Genomic DNA, 21,951 nt, shown 5'->3' on the forward strand with positions numbered 1-21,951 from the left:
GGGGGACAGCTTGACTGATCTGAATCTCTTTTGTGCCGTGTAAACCATAGACTCTGTCACCTGGCGTCTGCTAGAATTATTTTTACATTGCTATTTTGAAAGTACACATCGACGATTTAACCCTGTTTGTGCAATGGTTTGCAGGGCTCTGCAAATAAGATTAGCAGTCGCTAACATGTTGTAAGCACTCGAAGGACAGTAAACAAATCTAAACTCACAGAGGAGCCCTGATCGTCTGCAAGTGTTTGCAGAGAGGTGCTGAGCCCGTTTTTAAACAGTGAAAGAGAAGGGACCAGGGGGTCCGTTGCTCGCCTCAGTCCCTTGAGAGATGAAGGAGCTGTTACCCATTTCTTTGCGTTGCCCGCTAAACATCCAGCATTTAATGGGTGGGGGGTAATTTTAAACTTAACAACAACAACAACTTGCATTTATAAAGCGCCTTTAATGTCGTAAAAAGTTCCAAGGTGCTTCGCAGGAACGTTATCAAACAACATTTGGTTTCAAGGAGCATCTTAAAAGGAGAAGAGAGAGGGGGAGAGGTTTAGGGAGGGAATTCCAGAGCTTTTGGGCCTAGGCAGCTGAAGGCACGGCCGCCAACGGTGGAGCGATGGAGGTGGGGGATGCGCGAGAGGCCAGAATCGGAGGGGCGCAGAGATTCTCGGAGGGTTGTAGGGCTGGAGGAGGTTACAGAGATAGGGAGGGGGCGAGGCCACGGAGGGATTTGAAAACAAGGATGAGAATTTTAAAATTGAGGCGTTTAAAGTTGCTGTCAATATCTCCCATGCCTCAAAAGACCCAAAACTATTTCAGCTCTGACAGGGTCTGACAGTATACTAATAAAAGCATTATATACAAGAAGAATAAAAACAGCCCTGTTCACACTTACAGCAGGCGTGAAAAGATTCAGCTTCTAATATGCTCAAGTAGAACTATGATGTGGAGATGCCGGTGATGGACTGGGGTTGACAATTGTAAACAATTTTACAACACCAAGTTATAGTCCAGCAATTTTATTTTAAATTCACAAGCTTTCGGAGGCTTCCTCCTTCATCAGGTAAATGTTCAGGAGCTCCTCGAAGCCTACGCATTTATACTTCACAGAACAATACATGGTGTTTACAGACTGCCCCTGCAACTGCCCGTTGCCAAGGCAATCACCGTGTTCAGACAGAGAGGTGTCACCTGCAGAACCCCCGAATACACATTCAACAAAAAAACAAACAGGAAAAAAAAACAGAGAGAGGCAGAAACATCCGGAAGGCAGAGAAAGCCAGCAAATGACCCATTATATTAAAAACAGATAACATTTGTTCGCTGGTGGGGTAACGTGTAGCGTGACATGAACCCAAGATCCCGGTTGAGGCCGTCCTCATGGGTGCGGAACTTGGCTATCAATTTCTGCTCGACGATTTTGCGTTGTCGTGTGTCTCGAAGGCCGCCTTGGAGTACGCTTACCCGAAGGTCGGTGGATGAATGTCCATGACTGCTGAAGTGTTCCCCGACTGGGAGGGAACCCTCCTGTTTGGCGATTGTTGCGCGGTGTCCGTTCATCCGTTGTCGCAGCGTCTGCATGGTCTCGCCAATGTACCATGCTCTGGGGTATCCTTTCCTGCACCGTATGAGGTAGACAACGTTGGCCGAGTCACAGGAGTATGAACCATGCACCTGGTGGGTGGTGTCCTCTCGTGTGATGGTGGTATCTGTGTCGATGATCTGGCATGTCTTGCAGAGGTTACCGTGGCAGGGTTGTGTGGTGTCGTGGACGCTGTTCTCTTGAAAGCTAGGTAATTTGCTGCGAGCGATGGTCTGTTTGAGGTTGGGTGGCTGTTTAAAGGCGAGTAGTGGAGGTGTGGGGATGGCCATAGCGAGGTGTTTGTCCTCATTGATGACATGTTGAAGGCTGCGGAGAACATGGCGTAGTTTCTCCGCTCCGGGGAAGTACTGGACGACAAAGGGTACTCTGTTGGTTGCGTCCCGTGTTGGTCTCCTGAGGAGGTCTATGCGATTTTTTGCTGTGGCCCGTCGGAACTGTCGATCGATGAGTCGAGCGTCATATCCCGTTCTTACTAGGGCGTCTTTCAGCACTTTTCCAGCTTCCACCCTAACCACGTCAAAGAGGCCATCCCCTATGGACAGGCCCTGCGAATACACAGGGTCTGCTCAGACGAGGAGGAACGCGATGGACACCTACAGACGCTGAAAGACGCCCTAGTAAGAACGGGATATGACGCTCGACTCATCGATCGACAGTTCCAACGGGCCACAGCAAAAAATCGCATAGACCTCCTCAGGAGACCAACACGGGACGCAACCAACAGAGTACCCTTTGTCGTCCAGTACTTCCCCGGAGCGGAGAAACTACGCCATGTTCTCCGCAGCCTTCAACATGTCATCAATGAGGACAAACACCTCGCTATGGCCATCCCCACACCTCCACTACTCGCCTTTAAACAGCCACCCAACCTCAAACAGACCATCGTTCGCAGCAAATTACCCAGCTTTCAAGAGAACAGCGTCCACGACACCACACAACCCTGCCACGGTAACCTCTGCAAGACATGCCAGATCATCGACACAGATACCACCATCACACGAGAGGACACCACCCACCAGGTGCATGGTTCATACTCCTGTGACTCGGCCAACGTTGTCTACCTCATACGGTGCAGGAAAGGATGCCCCAGAGCATGGTACATTGGCGAGACCATGCAGACGCTGCGACAACGGATGAACGGACACCGCGCAACAATCGCCAAACAGGAGGGTTCCCTCCCAGTCGGGGAACACTTCAGCAGTCATGGACATTCATCCACCGACCTTCGGGTAAGCGTACTCCAAGGCGGCCTTCGAGACACACGACAACGCAAAATCGTCGAGCAGAAATTGATAGCCAAGTTCCGCACCCATGAGGACGGCCTCAACCGGGATCTTGGGTTCATGTCACGCTACACGTTACCCCACCAGCGAACAAATGTTATCTGTTTTTAATATAATGGGTCATTTGCTGGCTTTCTCTGCCTTCCGGATGTTTCTGCCTCTCTCTGTTTTTTTTTCCTGTTTGTTTTTTTGTTGAATGTGTATTCGGGGGTTCTGCAGGTGACACCTCTCTGTCTGAACACGGTGATTGCCTTGGCAACGGGCAGTTGCAGGGGCAGTCTGTAAACACCATGTATTGTTCTGTGAAGTATAAATGCGTAGGCTTCAAGGAGCTCCTGAACATTTACCTGACGAAGGAGGAAGCCTCCGAAAGCTTGTGAATTTAAAATAAAATTGCTGGACTATAACTTGGTGTTGTAAAATTGTTTACAAGTAGAACTAGACCACAATGTAACTCTTTAACTGCCTTATCTCCACCACCTAACAACACTTACTATTACTACAAAAGTTTCTCGGCTCTTTCTAGGGTCAGGGTGCTCAGACAGCACTTAGTTAAGCCACTGCACCTCTCTTTTACAACCAATTCTGGGTCATTCTGCATATGGTCAGCTCCTGTGTGACAACAGTTTCCAGAGTTAAGTGAGAATGAGTCACTGGGGACTGATTTTTTACAGGAAGTCCAATTGCTCAATGACATTATTGCTCGTAATTCGCAGCAGGTAACACAGGAACAATAGCAGGCCATTCAGCCCCTCGAGCCTGTTCTGCCATTCACTTGGATCATGGCTGATCTGTATCTCAACTCCATTTACCTGCCTTTGCTCCGTATCGCTCGATAACCTCACCTAACAAAAATCTGTCGATCTCAGTCTTGAAACTTCCAATTGATCCCCAGCATCCACAGCCTTTTGGGGCAAGACAGTTCCAGATTTCCACTCCCCTTGTGTGAAAAGGTGCTTCCTGATTTCACTCCTGAATGGCCTAGCTCTAATTTTAAGATTATGTCCCCTCGTTCTTGATTCCCCCATCAGAGGAAATAGCTTGTCTGTCTTTCTCATTTTAAACACCTCGATTAGATCACCCCTCAACCGTCTAAATTCAAGGGAATACAAGCCAAGTTTATGCACCCTATCCTCATAATTTAACCCTTTAATCCCCGGTAAAAAGGCCTGATATTCCAGGCTTCTATAACTCTGCCTCTCCCCATCCCCAATGGTCCAGTTAGTAAGTGCAGTGTTTGGTGTAGAATTGAGACCTGTAGCCAGAATTGTCCCAGGTCCAATCCCATTTCTGTCAACTGATTTCAGCCAAGGAGGATGGTAGAGAGTCTAAAATTAGACTCAGTGCCCCTGACCCAGAGAGTATAACAATCAGCCGGGGTTCCTGCTCTTGATTGCTACCTAGTGACTCTCGTGGAAAGCTTGTGTTTGTTGGTGTCTGGTGAAGACAAGTCCAGGCTTCTAGCTCCAATCCCTTTCCCCCAATAGCCTGCCAAAACTCAATGCCCAGGCTCACCGGTGAGTTTTTATTTTTTTTGCTGGCTGGGCGTCTGAGACACGGAAACCCTGAAACCTGCAGTTTTCTGTTTGCCCAATTTGGGGTCACACCCTCTTCTTATAGCGACACACCCAACTTATTGAAGCCCAGAAAGCTTAGTCATTGGTTGGTGGAACCAAGGCTAAGGGAACAACAAGTGTGCACAGGCCAAGGTTAAGGGAACAACAAGTGTGCACAGGCCAAGGTTAAGGGAACAACAAGTGTGCACAGGCCAAGGTTAAGGGAACAACAAGTGTGCACAGGCCAAGGTTAAGGGAACAACAAGTGTGCACAGGCCAATGTTAAGGGAACAACAAGTGTGCACAGGCCAAGGTTAAGGGTACAACAAGTGTGCACAGGCCAAGGTTAAGGGTACAACAAGTGTGCTCAGGCCAAGGTTAAGGGAACCACAAGTGTGCACAGGCCAAGGTTAAGGGTACAACAAGTGTGCACAGGCCAAGGTTAAGGGTACAACAAGTGTGCACAGGCCAAGGTTAAGGGTACAACAAGTGTGCACAGGCCAAGGTTAAGGGTACAACAAGTGTGCACAGGCCAAGGTTAAGGGAACAACAAGTGTGCACAGGCCAAGGTTAAGGGAACAACAAGTGTGCACAGGCCAAGGTTAAGGGAACAACAAGTGTGCACAGGCCAAGGTTAAGGGAACAACAAGTGTGCACAGGCCAAGGTTAAGGGAACAACAAGTGTGCACAGGCCAATGTTAAGGGAACAACAAGTGTGCACAGGCCAAGGTTAAGGGTACAACAAGTGTGCACAGGCCAAGGTTAAGGGTACAACAAGTGTGCTCAGGCCAAGGTTAAGGGAACCACAAGTGTGCACAGGCCAAGGTTAAGGGTACAACAAGTGTGCACAGGCCAAGGTTAAGGGTACAACAAGTGTGCACAGGCCAAGGTTAAGGGTACAACAAGTGTGCACAGGCCAAGGTTAAGGGTACAACAAGTGTGCACAGGCCAAGGTTAAGGGTACAACAAGTGTGCACAGGCCAAGGTAACGGAACAACAAGTGTGCACAGGCCAAGGTAACGGAACAACAAGTGTGCACAGGCCAAGGTTAAGGGAACAACAAGTGTGCACAGGCCAAGGTTAAGGGAACAACAAGTGTGCACAGGCCAAGGTTAAGGGAACAACAAGTGTGCACAGGCCAATGTTAAGGGAACAACAAGTGTGCACAGGCCAAGGTTAAGGGTACAACAAGTGTGCACAGGCCAAGGTTAAGGGTACAACAAGTGTGCACAGGCCAAGGTTAAGGGTACAACAAGTGTGCACAGGCCAAGGTTAAGGGTACAACAAGTGTGCACAGGGGTAGAGTTTAACTGGCTAAAACGGTACAGCTTACCAGCATAGAGCACGGTGTGCTTCCCATTGCTTGTTTAACAAGGACCATCCTGATCATGGCTGATCTGTACCTCAACTCCATTTACCTGCCTTTGTTCTGTATCCCTTGATACCCTTACCTAACAAAATCTATCGATCTCAGTCTTGAAATTTTCAACTGACCCCCAGCATCCACAGCCTATTGGGGAGAGAGTTCCAGATTTCCACTCCCCTTGTGTAAAAAAAGTGATTCCTGATTTCTCTCCGAAGTGGCCTTGTTCTCGTTTTAAGATTATGTCTCCTTGTCTCTGATTCCTCGATGTGAGGAAACTGTTTCCCTGTCCCGAGCAAACCCCTTTTAAAGACCTCGATTCGATCACCCCTCGACCTTCTAAACTCAGGGGAAGACAAGCCACGTTTATGCAACCTGTCCTCGTAATTTAACCCTTTTAGCCCCGGTATCATTCTGGTGAATCTGCGCTGCACCCCCTCCAAGGCCAATATATCCTTCCTGAGGTGCATTGCCCAAAACTGAACGCAGTACTGGGGATCTGACCAAGGCTGCATACAACTGAAGCATCACTTCCTCACTTTTGGTATTCTAACCCCCTTGAGACAAAGACCAACTTTCCTTTAGCCTTTTTAATGGCTTTTTGTACCTGTGCACTGGCTTTTAATGATTTGTGGAACTTGGACACCAAATCCCATTGCTCGTCCACAGCTCCTAGTCTCTCACCATTAAGCAAGTATTCTGCCTTGACTTCAAAGAGACCGCACTTAACCTCTCACCACCCCCTGCCCCACCCCATTCAGGATAGTCACCAGTTGGTCATTGGACAATGGACAGGTGGCAGTCTGAGCTCTCGCTACTAGGATGATACCAGAACTGTGAGGTTATAACTATCAGGAACGACTGAACAGGCTAGAAAAGAGAAGGCTGAGGGGTGACCTGATAGATTATGAAAGGGTTTGATAGAGTACACATGAAGAAGACTTTCCACTTGTGGGGGAGACCAAAACTAGGGGCCATAAATATAAGATAGTCACTAATAAATCCAATAGGGAATTCAGGAGAAACCTCTTTACCCAGAGAGTGGAACTTGCTCCCACATGGAGTAGTTGAGGTGAATAGCATGGATGCATTTCAGGGGAAGCTGGATAAACGGGAGAAAGGAATAGAAGATTATGCCGATAAGGTTAGATGAAGAGATGTGGCAGGAGGCTCATGTGGAGCATAAACCGGAGGGGCCGAATGGCCTGTTTCTGTGCTGCACATTCGATGTAATTCTATGTAAGTCTCATCTGTGAAGAAAATGAGTCATCGGAGGTCGGCCAGTCTCCGTGGAACTGCATCCAGGCGTAAATTACTACCTTCGGGAGAGGTGAGGAGAAAGCCATAGAGACTGGGAAAAAGAAGGGATTTCCTTAACGCTTCCCCACGGAGAGGGTGTGATGCTAGAATTCTAAAGCACAACTGAGATGAGAACCAAGTGGAGACGCAATAAAAATTCCATGTTTTTTTCTCCCCCCCCGATTCACACTATGTGGAAAGCATTAAAGGCCAACAGATGTTAGCAGCAGTCAACACATGGACAAGGAATGCTCAGGCAGCCTGCGTACTTGCTCTGTGGACATCAAAGAGAACTTCTCTCCACTCATGCTAATGAAACGTGGACATTCGCTTTGAAACAAGATATGCTGACGTTCACCCATGTGGAGACAGTTACCAGCTTCACCGCTACAGCCAAGTACGACTTTGTACACTTTCCTTACTGTGCAACACTTGGAGATATTTTGGCCCCCCTTCGCGCCCCCCCCACTTCAATTTTACCCCCTCTTCCGAAGGCGCTGCCTTGTCCTGAGATCTGTAGATCTCTCTGATCCTGCCCGTTCTTTACGTGCCAGCCGGTGTCTGAATGTCGTCTGGATATCTGACTGCGGTCTGGCATGGTCCCGCACCCCACTTGGGGGGCTGGTTTGAACGTCCCAGAATTGGTTATTAACGGGGGCCTCTTCAGCTGCATCAGCAGTAGAAGTGATCGCAGTGCACGCTGTTTGGAGAGTACCGTGCACGTCATAGCACCCTGATTTGCATATTAAAAGAGGCACACCACCTAAAACAGGCGGGCGCTCGATCGCCCAGCGGTTAAGCCTTGGCATTAATGCATGGACCAGTGGGGCCGAATGGCCTGTTTCTGTGCTGTACATTCCATGTAAGTCTCATCTGTGAAGAAAAGTGAGCCATCAGTTATTTTTGTGGGTTTAGGAAGGGCAGGGGTCCTCCTCCATGCCCCAGAAAAATAACCTGGGCCTCTGCCGCTCTCCCCTCCCCCCACCGCGCCCCCCTCCCCCCACCGCGCCCCCCTCCCCCCACCGCAATCGTGTCCCCCTTGTTGCCAGACTTGACTATTCCAGTGCTCTCCTGGCCGGCCTCCCATCTTCCACCCTCCATAAACTTGAGTTAATCCAAAACTCTGCTGCCCATATTCTAACTCACTCCAACTCCCGTTCACCCATCGCCCCTGTGCTCGCTGACCTACATTTGCTCCCGGTCCAGCAACGCGTCAAATTTAAAATTCTCATGGTTGTGTTCAAATCCCTCCATGGCCTCGCCCCCTCCCTATCTCTGTAAACTCCTCCAGCCCTACAACTCTCCGAGATCTCTGCGTTCCTCCAATTCTGGCCTCTTGCACGTCCCCCACTTCCTTCGCCACACCATTGGCGGCCGTGCCTTCAGCTGCCTGGGCCCTAAGCTCTGGAATTCCCTCCCTAAACCTCTCCGCCTCTCTCTCCTCCTTCAAGACGCTCCTTAAAACCTACCTCTTTGACCAAGCTTTTGGTCACCTGTCCTAATGTCTCCTTATGTGGCTCGGTGTCAAATTTTTGTCTGATTACCCTCCTGTGAAGCACCCTGGGATGTTTTACTCTGTTAAAAGCGCTATATAAATGCAAGTTGTTGTTGATATTGCACCTCTTCACTGCTGGAACGGGTCGAGCTGTCAGCCAAGCAGTCAAAAGTTAAAATCGACCTCTCGCTGTCCGATTGGATGTGCATTCCAGCACAAGTCACTGGTTCGCAGTCAGGAATGGGAACCCCGGCAAGATTTTCTATCCCCTCTGCAGCCCGGGAATGCCGAGGGCAATTGCAGCACCCTTAACTGCTAGCCTCACTCGAGAGCAGCTACTACAGTGCGGAGAGCTGGCACGGACTTGACAGGCCGAATGGCCTCCTTCCGTGCTGTAACCATTCGATGATTCTATTCTATGACTGACGATTCTGGACTCTCAGTACCACTTTAGGCAGTGAATCACTGGGACAGCATCACACAGCACTTATAGAATCATAGAATGGTTAAAGCATGGAAGGAGGCCATTCGGCCTATCGAGTCCATGCCGGCTCTCTGCAAGAGCAATCCAGCTAATCCCGCTCCCGCCCTTAGCCCTGCAATTGTTTTTTCCTTTTAAGTACTTTTCCAATTCCCTTTTGAAAGCCACAATTGAATCTGCCTCCACCACCCCCTCGGGCAGTGCATTCCAGATCCTAACCACTCACTGTGTAAAAAAGTTTTTCCTCATGTCGCCTTTGGTTCTTTTGCCAATGATCTTAAATCTGTGTCCTCTGGTTCTTGACCCTTCCGCCAATGGGAACAGTTTCTCTCTATCTACTCTGTCTGGACCCCTCATGATTTTGAATACCTTTATCAAATCTCCTCTCAACCGTCTCTGCTCTAAGGAGAACAATCCCGACATCTCCAGTCTATCCACGTAACTGAAGTCATCGAGCAGCAAGGAGGCCAGCACTTTTAACAAGAGGTCGCCTGACTGACTAAGAAAGAAAAATGACAATATGAAGACTTTTCTTACCGTGACACCTGTATCCTTGTTTAATTACACCCCAGAGCTGTAAAAGCAGAAGAAAGAAAATATTTATTACATGAAGATCCTTCTCTATAATATCTTCAGCCGTGCCCTGCGCACAGTCAGCAATTAATTAATATATTCAAATACATGTAACTGGTAACGAGCTTGGGGAGAGATGGTATCATCATGCGATATGTGCGATGTCACAGAGTGGCAAGTCTGCCAACACCTCTAACGGCCCAGCTACAAATTGTTATTTTTGTTGTCTCAATTTAAATTTATTTCTAACCTTGTGCTCTTTACCCTTTAACCCCCTGCCCCCATGTATCAAGGACCTGCAGACTGTGCCCTTTACCCTTTAACCCCCTGCCTCCACGTATCAACGACCTGCAGACTGTGCCCTTTACCCTTTAACCCCCTGCCTCCACGTATCAAGGACCTGCAGACTGTGCTCTTTGCCCTTTAACCCCCTGCCCCCATGTATCAATGACCTGCAGTCTGTGCCCTTTACCCTTTAACCCCTTGCTGTAATTGGCTTTAGGGCCCCAGGATGGGGATTGCAGTTCAATAAGTCCTGCTGGGAAATGCTAGTGTGGGGATGTTGGGTGAGGAGAGGATGAGACCCCTCCCCTGTACCATGGTGAGATAATTTACCACGCTCACCAAGCTCACAATTAAAGAATGGTCATTTGGGCGAGGACAGTGCCCAGGCCTATAGAAACAAAGGAGCCATTCCATGACCCAGTGCTCCCAGCGGGGAGCTCCACTCACAGGGAGCACGGTTGTAGAATTGGGGGTACAACAATGTCGTCTTATCTCCAATCCACACTCTCCACCAGTGCGGATCCTAGCGGGAGTGCAGGCTCCTGAAATCACCTCATATCACAACATAGAGCTTCCAATCCCTCCAAGGCCTCTCTCCTCCCTCTTGGAATGGCTTTCTCCAGCCATACCTCCAGACGCTCCTCTCCACTAATCACTTGCTCCCTGCTTTTCCAATCCTCCCACGTTGATCAGCCATGATCTTATTGAATGGCGGAGCAGGCTCGAGGGGCCGTATGGCCTACTCCTGCTCCTATTTCTTACGTAGCACTCACTTTTTGTGCCCTTGACCTCTGCCATTCTCTGTTAAGACCTCGCTACGCCATCCCACCATTTAAAAAAAAACCTCCTAAATACTGATTTTTCTCTCCCCCTCTAAATTCCCCTTTTTCCTTCTCAGTGCCCCTCTCTCCTCATAAAGCTCTAAGGCTTCTTTTATCTGAGTACTGATGCAGGGACTTGAGCACGTAATCCAAACTGACCCTCCCAGTGCAGTACTGAGGGAGTGCTACACTGTCGGAGGTGCAGTCTTTCGGATGAGTCATTAAACCGACATCTGCCCTGTCAGGTGAGTGTAAAAGATCCCATGGCACTATTGGAAGAAGAGCAGGGGTCCTGCCCAATATTTATCCCTCGACCAACATCACTAAAATATCTGATGAATATCTCATTGCTGTTTGTGGGATCTTGCTGTGCGCAAATTGGCTGCAGCATTTCCTACATTACAACGGTGACTACACTTCTAAAGTACACCATTGGCTGTAAAGCACCTTGGGACGTCCTGAGGTTGTGAAAGGCGCTATATAAATGCAAGATGGTTCTTTCTTAAAAGTTACTTCTTAATAGTGTTTTGAAGTTCTAGAATGATCTAATGAAAGCAGCAGACTTACGAATCCGGCGCAGTTGTCACAGAATGTTGGTTTCTTGTACGTGTTCTCCTGAAAATTATGGAGGACCCCAAACCGCAGCTTGGAGCAGAAGGAACTGCCTCTCATGAAGTGTGCAGTGATCTCCTCCCTACTGATCAGGCCATCACTGCAACAGAGCAAGCAAACTCATGGGTCATCAACGGTGCCGCCAAGTGACATCCCACTCACCAATAGCCTGCTCACCCACGCCCGACTTGGTTTCCCTCCGGCTCGTACTTTCCCAACCCTCAAGCAGCGAAGGCATTCTTCCCACCGCGAACCCAATCGGTACGGGTCTAAACCCCCCCAATTGTAATTCAGATATCATCACACGGACGCTCCAAGGCAGAGTAGAAATTCAGAGAGTTCGCGCAGGTACCGTTCCACGTTCAGAAGGAGCTGGAGGGTTCGCACTTACCGGTCTTTATCGAGGATGAAGAACGAGAAGGGGAAACTCGCGGCGATTTTCTGAAACTCTTCTTGGGAAATGTAACCGTCTTGGTCGTGATCGTAATTTTTAAATACAGACTGCAAGGCGAGAAAGGAAAGCGAGACATTAGAACAGTACTGATCACACCATGAGCTGGAATGGAGGTTCCAACACGCCCACGATGATACTGTGCACCACAACCATTAATATTCTGCCAAAACTCTTGCACAATATTGTAGGCAAGGTAGATGCTAGAACTTGGGGTCATAGTCTCAAGATAAGGGGTCGGCCATTTAGGACCGAGATGAGGAGGCATTTCTTCACTCAGAGGGTTGTGAATCTTGGGAATTCTCTTCTCCAGAGGGCTGTGGACGCTCAGTCATTGAGTATATTCAAGACTGAGATCGATGGATTTTTGGACACTAAGGGAATCAAGGGATATGGGGATAGGGCAGGAAAGAGGAGTAGAAGATCAGCCATGTCTTAGTGAATGGCGGAGCAGGCTCAAGGGGCCCTATGGCCTATTCCTGCTCCTATTTCTTATGTTTTTATGTAGACTGTGCCTGGTGAGATCCTAACAGTGGCAGTGTGGTTTCTGAATGGAAAGTTTCTGCTCAGTGATGTTCCTGACTCTCAAATATCCTTCACTGTATTATGAGGAACACAAGGACCATGTAGTGGTGTCACAAGCTACATTTGGCATGGGTAACGAGCCAACGATTCGACTCGTCTTTACTCTTGATTAAGTGGGAAATCCAGATCTCCCTTAAGATATGGGCATCGTTGAGTTCTAACCTCCTCTACGGATGGATGTCACAGGATGTAGCACAGGCAACTGAGCAACCACGTGGGTGAGACCAATGCCACCCTTTATCCTGGCAATGCCACATCTTTTGAAAAGTCTGCCAACCTCTCCCACCTTGTTGTATCCCAGCGATGATGTTAATACATTCAACAGCGTGCCTCGATTTTTAAATTCTCATCCTTGTTTTCAAATCCCTCCATGGCCTCCTCCAGCCCTACAACCCTCCGAGATCTCTGCGCTCCTCCAATTCTGGCCTCTTGCGCATCCCTGATTTTAATCGCTCCACCATTGGCGGCCGTGCCTTCAGCTGTCTGGGCTCCAACATCTGGAATTCCCTCCTCAAACCTCTCCACCTCTCTACCTCTCTCTCCTCCTTTAAGATGCTCCTTAAAACTCTCTGACCAAGCTTTCGGTCACCTGTCTTAATATCTCTTTACATGGCTCGGTGTCAAATTTTGTTTGATAATCGCTCCTGTGAAGCGCCTTGGGACGTTTTACTGCACTAAAGGTGCTATATAAATGCAAGTTGTTGTTGGTGCGCTATACTGGGAGGAATCATGGACATGCAGTCGCGAAGTAGTTCATTCCAGTGAAATATTGTTGGCCTATCCCTTCAGCGCTCGCCTTAGGGGCCGAAGAGGCTCAGAGCAGATCTCCCAACAAAGTTCTGGAAGAGATGGTGAGATTACAAGAGGTGACACTGGGCTCCTGCCACGTTACCATGTGAGGCCGGGATTGTCAGTGCTCTGGGTATATTACAAGCACAGGAATGTACACCCAGGTGAGGTGCGGCTGCTGTCAGGTTCCTTAATGGTGCATTTATACCACAACTGTGACACTGGTGCAAAGAGGCTTCACCTTGACCAACACAGTGAATGCTGGGTAAATGCAGTCAGGGGCCGACACCACATCGAAGTGAGACTTCCTGACGGGGGGATGTTTTACTCTCCTTCATTTGAGAGCCAGTTCGAGACTTCACACTTGACTTACACTTCAAGGTAAGCGTCTACACTGAACGTCTGAGAGGAAAATGAGCCTCTTATTAGTGCCTTTGCCTGTTTCAGCTAATATGACCTGCTGCGCTCTGAAGGCGTCCGTATGAGGAAGTGCCCAACAGGAAGTAGCTGTTATCAGCTGACTATCTCATCTTTAAGCCTCCAGGGTTAACTGAGGTAATGACATGACCGACAGGCTTTGCTGATTCCTTTTGCACGCTGCAAATGAGACTTTTGCAAACCAGAGATTCCCGTTAACAATTTGTTGGCTTTTCGTTGTGGAAACTGTTGGCAGGAAGCAGGCATCCATTGTCGTCTTCACATGACTTGAAATTCTTTTGATGAATTTGAGCTGATCTAAAGCTCTGCTGCCCGTATCCTAACTCTCACCAAGTCCTGTTCACCCATCACCCCTGTGCTCGCTGACCTACATTGGCTCCCGGTCTGGCAACACCTCGATATTAAAATTCTCCTCCTCGTGTTCAAATCCCTCCATGGTCTCGCCCCCCTCCCTATCTCTGTAACCTCCTCCAGCCCTACAAACCCTCCGAGATCTCTGCGCTCCTCCAATTCTGGTCTCTTACGCATCCCCGGTTTTAATCGCTCCACCATTGGCGGCCGTGCCTTCAGCTCTGGAATTCCCTCCCTACACCTCTCTGCCTCTTTACCTCTCCCTCCTCCTTTAAGACGCTCATTAAAACCTACCTCTTTAACCGAACTTTTGATCACCTGTAGTAATATCTCCTTATATGGCTCCTTATATTTTGTTTGATAATCCCTCCTGTGAAGAGCCTTGGGTTGTTTTACTACGTTAAAGGCGCTTTATCAATGCAAGTAGTTGTTAAACATTCTTTCACCACAAGTAAACCTGTGATACTGTGCCTAACCATTCCTACACACTAAATCACCAGACCAGCTCAGCTTCTGAACAGTTTCCAACAAACTCCTCTTTCCACAACAGCTCTCCTCTTTTCAGGGAAGTCACAAAGGTTTTCGAGGCCCCAACCTCGAGTGTGTTGGGAGATGGCTTTGAGTGTGTTGGTGTGAAGTGGGTTGGCCGTGTCATTGGGAGGTGAGTTTGAGTGGATGGAGGGGTGGGGGGTGAGTTGAGGAGAGGTTGGTGGGATTCGGGTGAGTTGGGGTGTATTGATGGCAGTTGGATTCGGCACAAAACTCCAACTTACAAAACAAATCACAACATCCTGAGGGTGGGTGTTGCTGATAGAGCAGCCATTTTACAAACAAGTGTAGCAATTCAGGTAATTTTCTTGTCCTCATGATTACGAAATTCGGTTGTGAAGAAGCCATCATGTTTGTTTTTGATCATTCTACTTGTGAAGTTTAACTTATGTCTGTTTTTCATGCACAAAGGTCTGGACGAAGACTACATGGTTTAACCACGGTAAACAGTCACGATAAACAGATCCCAACATACCCCGCCCAACCAACCTCCAGTCCACTCAAACCCCACCTCTCGCCAACATACCTAACCCACTTCACACCGAAACACTCAAGGCAAACTCCCACCAACCTAAATCCACCAAACTCCTCTCAACACACCCAAACCCACCCCAATGTATCTCCACCCAAACCCACCCAAACCCACTTCCCATAAAACCACTAAACCTACCTGCCTTCAACACACCCCAGCTCACCTAAATCCACCAACCCCTCCTCAACATCCCCCCACATCCACTCAAACTCACCTCCCAATGCCACACCCAAACCACTTCACACCAACACACTCAAACCCACCGATCTCTCCTTAACTCACCCAACTCACTTCCATTAAAACTTATCCAAAGCCACCTCCCACCGATACACCCCGCACGCACCCTGACCGGCTCACGCACCATCCTCCCCTTAACACCCCTAAAAACACCTGCCCCAACTCCCAGCTCGCCAACGCACCCTAATCCAGCCACTACTCGCCGTCCATCTTGCTGAGCACGTTAATACGGATTCTCGTGTACTTACATCCACCATCTGCTGCACATGTTTGCTGATGGTCACGGCATCGAGCTTTGGGGCAATGCCCGAGGCCCAGTCCACAACGACGGGTGGCTTGTAGGGAGACACTGACTGGAAGCAAACAGAAACTGGTGAAACCTTCAGTGGACCATAGCTGGACTGCTGGAAGATCTGTCACCTGACTGAAGTCAGTCAGCAAAAGATGCAACCAAACCAAACACGCATATCAGAAAAATAATCTCTCGCAATGTTCTCCTCTTGTACGGCATTGGCCAAATTAACCCATGGCTACCAAAGTAGCTATTGAATAATCATATTTTGGAAAACCAATTTGTCAAACCAAAAAGCTTCACCAAGAGAGCTTGTAAAAATATACTGAAACTTAACATGGGTTGTAAAGTACAAGGAGATCCAACTAATTACCTCGTAAATCTCCACACTTATTGATGTCTCTGAGTTCTCCCTTGTCCTTGTGTTTGTGTTTTCAAACCGTTGGGGAGAGGCAGCCTGGGAGCTGCCATTTTGTGCACAATCCCAGTGACATCAGGAATCGTGATAGAGGGATATGGATTAAAAAAGAAACAGAGGTCTCGCATTGCTATAGCGCCTTTCACGGCCGCAGGACGACCCAGAGTGTGTCACAGCCAATAAAGTATTTTTGAAGTGTAGTCACTGTTGTGGGCAAACATGGCAGCCAATGTGCGCACGGCAATGTCCCACAATCAGCAATGAGATAAGTGACCAGATAGTCTGTTTTAGCAGAGTTGCTTGAGGCAGCAAATGTTGGCCAGGACACCGGGAGAACTCCCATGCTCTTCTTCAAGCAGTGCCATGGGATCTGAGAGGGCAAACATCTCACCTGAGAGACAGCACCTTTGACAGTGCAGCACCCGCCCCCCCTCAGCATTGCACTGGAGTGTCAGCCAAAGTATGTGCCCGAGTCTCTCGAGTGTGGACTTGAACTCACAACTTTCTGACTCAGAGGTGAGAGAGCTACCCGCTAAGTGAGGCTGACACCTCTATCCATCTTGTTTTATCTATCTCTGTTGTCAATGGAGGAGGGATCGAGACAAAAGGCAAATCCATTGATCGCACACTACCAGTGGGGTGGGTCGGAGCCTAAAAAGAGGACAGTTGCCAAAAAATATAGAGAATCATTAAGAGACATTCAAAATACATAAATACTAAAGACCACATAGCACTGTCTGGGCTCTGAAACTGCAAACCACAGCACCACTTGTCGTAGCTGCACCATATCCTTGCCCTTATCAGCAACAGAATAGAACGGGGCGATAGATTTTCTTTTTTGGTCTGCTCACAGCACCGTTTCGCAGCAAGAACCAAACACTCTCCGCACTGTGAGACTCAGGCCTGCCACTCGCTCCAACACTGCAGAACAGGTCCACGGACACCAGCTGCCCTTTGGTATCTCGCCCATTCTTGATGTGCGATCCCAGACAGTGGGAGCCAGCAAACTGTTGGATCGTGGGGGGGGGCATCGCAATGGAGCTGACCCCCCCCCCCCACTCCGTCCACATATTTTCCAGCGGGGGGTCACTGCATAGTAATGGGTCAGAAGAACATAAGAAATAGCAGCAGGAGGAAGCCATGCGGCCCCTCGAGCCTGCTCCGCCATTCAGTAAGATCGTGGCTGACCTTCGACCTCAACTCCATTAGCCCGCATGATCCCCATATCTCTTGATTCCATTAGAGTCCAAAAATCTATAACCCTCCTACGTAATAATAAAGTCCTTCTCACTGGGTTAAATACCCCCTCATATATTAGACACTGGTCTCCAAATACATTAGTATAAAATTCTATCACACTTTGTAAACTGTAAGGCCCTGAATTGATGTGGGGTTCTCCCGATCTACTGCTGTAACTTTGACGGAAGATCAGCAGAAACCCTCTGGAGATATGGCGTAAGTGGCCACTTCTCCAGGTAGGTTCAAACGAACTTCCGCTGGAGTTCTGGTAATAGATGGGGACAACCCTTGCGGTGATTCCAGGTGAAACATCTTCCTGTGATAACTGCGCCTCGCTGGGTTGTGTTTTCTTACCACTGTTCGGTGAGTCTTCGGTTCCTTTGCGTAGGACAGCTCGTAGATTTCGTCTTCGGTGTAGTACAGGTCAAGAGATAACTAGGAGAAACGGACAAGACAATTACAGCAGTGTCTGACATTAAGGATATTCAGCCAGTTGGACATAAGAATACTTGTGAGTAGGAATGGACTGGATGCTCGATGGTTCCTCGTTTCCCAGAGATTAGTGAGCCTCTGGTGTGGCGGGTGCCGACTCTCTGCCTTCAAGAGGGAGCTGGACCGGTCCCTGTCTGGGGCAGAGATCACATCATATAGAAGAGAAGTGTCTTTATAGATAACACTTGGTCCATGTGATCTCCTGGACTGAGTGGGGGGGTCGAGTTTACCAGAATATTTTTTCCCTTATTGGCCCTGGGTTTTTTCTCTGTTTTTTTGCCTCTGCCAGGAGGAGGTGGGGCACCATAACAAGCAGGAATGTGTCTAGTGCGGAATTTAATTCTTGGCAGTCTAGCGATTAGTGTGTATCTCGACTCACTAGTGGGAGAGACATGTATCCACATAGGCTACTGGTCTATAAATGCTCGCACATTGGCCTATGGCTGTGGGGACTCTTTTCTAACTTCTGCTTGTCGAATGCCTGAACCTCATCCTGTATCCAAAAAGGTTTTAAGATGAATAGCGTAAAAGTTAACGTGACATTTCCCTTCTTGGGCCAGGAGCCACGCAGGGCCGGAGACTTGATCTTGGGACCTCGCACAATAGCGCTCCAAACTGGGCACGAGAATGTTCACGAGAGCGCACACTGGCGTCCTTCCCTCCAATTCTCTCCACAAGGTCGTAGGGATTGCGGGTTTGAACCGTGTTCCGACCTCAGTGCCAACACTGACGCTCCATTGTAAGTGAGGCTGCTTTACAGCCGAGAGACTGGAGGCTCAGTTCTTGGACCTATCATGTCCAACTTTCAGATTAATGTTATTACCTTTTGGCTGGGCTCTTAAGGGAAATTCAGAGGCATCAGATCAAGGAGGCTAGTTTGACCTATAACCCCTTGTCCTACCCAAACCCAACTCTGCTGTATTTTCAGTTAACACCACTAGGCTGTTTATCCAAAGTTTGCTTTTGCCACTTCACAACGAACGTACCATTTGGGATTCGTATCAACCTAACTTTGGAATATCCCTGGTGGAGAATATTCCAAATCTGACAGGAGGGAAGAATACTGCTGCAGGTGAATTCCTTACCTGCCACGTAACAACAACAAGAACAACAACTTGCATTTATATAGCGCCTTTAACATAGTGAAACTTCGCTTCACAGGAGCGATTATCAAACAAAATTTGGCACCAAGCCACAGAAGGAGATATTAGGACAGGTGACCAAAAGCTTGGTCAAAGAGATTGGTTATTAAAGGGTAGAATACACGGAGATGCCCAAAGGCTAACCCGGGTTTGGGTTAGTTGAGATTGGCCTTTACTCATCAACTTGCCCATCCAGAGATGGGCAGCAAATGTGCTGGACTCACTGTCAGGAGATGCACAAGGTCCTTGTTGGCTTCGAATGGGGGCGTGCCGCCCTGGATCTGGTTCAGCTCGGAGATGCGGCTGTAAAGTTGCTGGAGCTTGTTCAGGTTGATCTTCTTATCTTCGATATAGTCCGGCAAGGCCTCATTCAAGGAGACAAGGTCCTTCAGATGAACCCCTAGGATGGGGATCTTAAACCCTGTGCATTCACTGAAGACACGGCGATAGTTGCTATAGTTACTGCAGGAGGACAGCAGCTCTGTCATTTCATTCAATGTCTACGTTGGAAAGAAAGGAACAGGTTATTAGGGGACATGACCAGTCATCACAGAGTTGAGAGTTGACATAGTATCATAGTATTGTGCAGCACAGGAGGAGGCCATTCGGCCCATCGTGTCTGTGCCGGCTCTTTGAAAGAGCTATCCAATTAGTCCCATTCCCCTGCTCTTTCCCCATCGCCCTGCAAATATTTTCCCTTCACATATTTATCCAAAGTTATTATTGAATCTGCTTTCATGTAGTGCATTTCAGATCATAACAACTCGCTGCTTAAAAAAATATTTCCTCATGTCGCCTCTGGTTCTTTTGCCAATCACCTTAAATCTGTGTCCTCTGGTTACCGACCCTTCTGCCACTGGAAACAGTTTCTCCTTATTTACTCTGTCAAAACCGTTCATGATTTTGGTCACCTCTATCAAATCTCCCCTTAACCTTACAGCAGAACATTAGAACAACAATCATCCGTCCAGTCACAACATTATGATCATTTATTCCAATTTGCTTGCCTCCTTCCCTGGAGGCAGGGGCACGTAAGCTTCCATGGGTGCTAGCAGTCTTCTGGTGCATAGGTGAGTCTAGTGAGGGTCAGCTTTCTATTTAATGATAAGGAGCATCACAGTGGAGTCCAATCCTGTCCTCAACCAGCATCCTCTCCACATTCCACAGTGAGGGGGGGGGTCACTGGACACCAATGAGGAGCAGGAACCCCGGCTGACTTTTCCAATGGTACTGAGGTCAGTTATAGAGCCTCCACTGTTGACCTGACTGAGATCAGTTGACTCAACCCAGGCCAGAGATCAGACCTGGGATCTCACCAATCTGTACGGCTTCAGTGCCACTGAGGCATTAGGGAAACAAATTCCCAATTCTACCCACTTCCACCTTTGAAAAGAAATCAAAATAAAGGGGGGGAGCTTTCAGATTCACTGACCACTCATTTCCGAGCCAAGAGGGCCCTTCTTTCACCCCGACACCAATAACACTCTTAAATGGAACTGTGGTGACTTTTACCTTGGTTTGTTCAGTGACCCACACACCTCCCTACTTCCCTCAGTTGAGATCAGGGCCATGCAGGGTGTCCACTAACGGAAGACATGCCAGTGCATGGCACAGCACATTGGCATGCAACCATTCACCACCGGGCCTGGTATTACTTCTCGAAAGTTTGCACTGAAGACCTTAGCAAAGAATGAAGGTTGGAAGTTCCTCTGTCCAATATCATCGTTTGATGTGTTTGTATCATACTCCTCTAATTAATTACGCCATTAAAATAGTGGGCAAACATCTGATCTCAACGTGCGAAACGTTTGTGCAACAATATCGTGTGGTGTAAATTCCAGGCTCAAATCTCTCTCAGGTATGGATGATCATAAAATGGCCTCCTACCATACAGTACAAGCATGCACACAGGGACAGAAAGGTTCAAATGTTTAACAATAGTGGACCCTCGCTGCATTAGCAAGTCACGTCATACATGATATAAATCAATCTTCACCAGATCCATACTTTTTTCTCCCCTCTCCCTCTCCACCAGCAGACCCCACTCATTCTCCCAGTGAGCCTTGTTGGTCACAGAATAGAGAACGCAGTCATGGAGCGTTTCACAGATGGCCCGTTGCCTCATGCCCTGCTAGTACCAAGAGGCCGCTTGGCAAACAGTCTGGAGCTAAATAGCGAAAGGGCCGATTGGGAGATACTTGTGTAAAGAGACAGACCTTGGAGACTTCCTGAGAGAAATAGGAGCTGGTTTCTTTGAGCCGGGAAATGGCACTGTGACAAAGGCCTCCAATTATCGCCATTAGTGTGTTGAAGTTCTGGAGCTGCCGAAGTTTCTGTGAGTGAACAGAAGTAAAAAAATTATGATATAATAATATAGTATATAATAAATATCGCACCTTTCACGACCTCAGGACGTCCCAAAGTGCTTTACGGTCAATTAAGTACTTTTATGAAGTGTAATGTAGGAAACAGGGCAGTCAATATGCCACAGCGAGGTCCCACAAACAGCAATGTGACAAATGACCAGATAATCTGTTTTTAGTGATGTAGGTTGAGGGATAAATATTGGCCCCAGGACACCGGGGAGAACTCCCCTGCTCTTCTTTGAAATGATACCATGGGATCTTTGTCGTTCACCTGAGATGGTTTAAAGTCTCATCCAAAAGACGGCACCTCCAACAATGCAGCACCCCCCACAGTACTACACTTTAGTGTCAGCCTAGATTTTGTGCTCAAACATTTGTAATGGGACTTGAACCCAGAGGTGAGAGTGTTACCCACTGAGTGATGAGGAACATCAAACAGGCCATTCAAAAGGTGGGCTAATATATGATACTCATGGTTTAAAGAGGCACCATGTTCAAGGAAAATTGTTTGGCAAATACTTTTCTCATTTGTTCCTAAGCACAGAGTGTGATGACATAGACTGAGTTGAAAGGTTGAGAGGAATGTTAGAGGTTTTCAAAACCATGAAGGGTCTAGGCAGGGTAGATAGAGAGAAACTGTTCCCATTGACAGAAGGGTCAAGAACCAGAGGACATGGATTTAAGGAGATTGGCAAAAGATCCAAAGGT

The 21,951-nt window shown here is 48.1% G+C and overlaps 2 protein-coding genes across 3 annotated transcripts in view; one reads left to right on the forward strand and one right to left on the reverse strand.

Annotated features, from left to right (window-relative positions):
- LOC137306051 (protein FAM98B-like) overlaps positions 1-21,951 on the forward strand; it is a 65,018-nt gene that overhangs the window by 42,586 nt on the left and 481 nt on the right. The window lies entirely within an intron of this gene.
- LOC137306050 (RAS guanyl-releasing protein 1-like) overlaps positions 1-21,951 on the reverse strand; it is a 138,440-nt gene that overhangs the window by 17,425 nt on the left and 99,064 nt on the right. For both annotated transcript variants that reach the window (XM_067975088.1, XM_067975089.1), the window contains exons 8-14: positions 21,094-21,210; positions 19,102-19,377; positions 17,598-17,678; positions 15,543-15,647; positions 11,754-11,863; positions 11,318-11,462; positions 9,609-9,645 (exon numbers count right to left, since the gene is read on the reverse strand). In XM_067975088.1, coding sequence (XP_067831189.1) covers positions 9,609-9,645; positions 11,318-11,462; positions 11,754-11,863; positions 15,543-15,647; positions 17,598-17,678; positions 19,102-19,377; positions 21,094-21,210 — 871 coding nt within the window. The remainder of the gene's footprint in view (positions 1-9,608; positions 9,646-11,317; positions 11,463-11,753; positions 11,864-15,542; positions 15,648-17,597; positions 17,679-19,101; positions 19,378-21,093; positions 21,211-21,951) is intronic.

Source organism: Heptranchias perlo, chromosome 41 (genome assembly GCF_035084215.1).
Source record: "Heptranchias perlo isolate sHepPer1 chromosome 41, sHepPer1.hap1, whole genome shotgun sequence".
NCBI lineage: Eukaryota > Metazoa > Chordata > Chondrichthyes > Hexanchiformes > Hexanchidae > Heptranchias > Heptranchias perlo.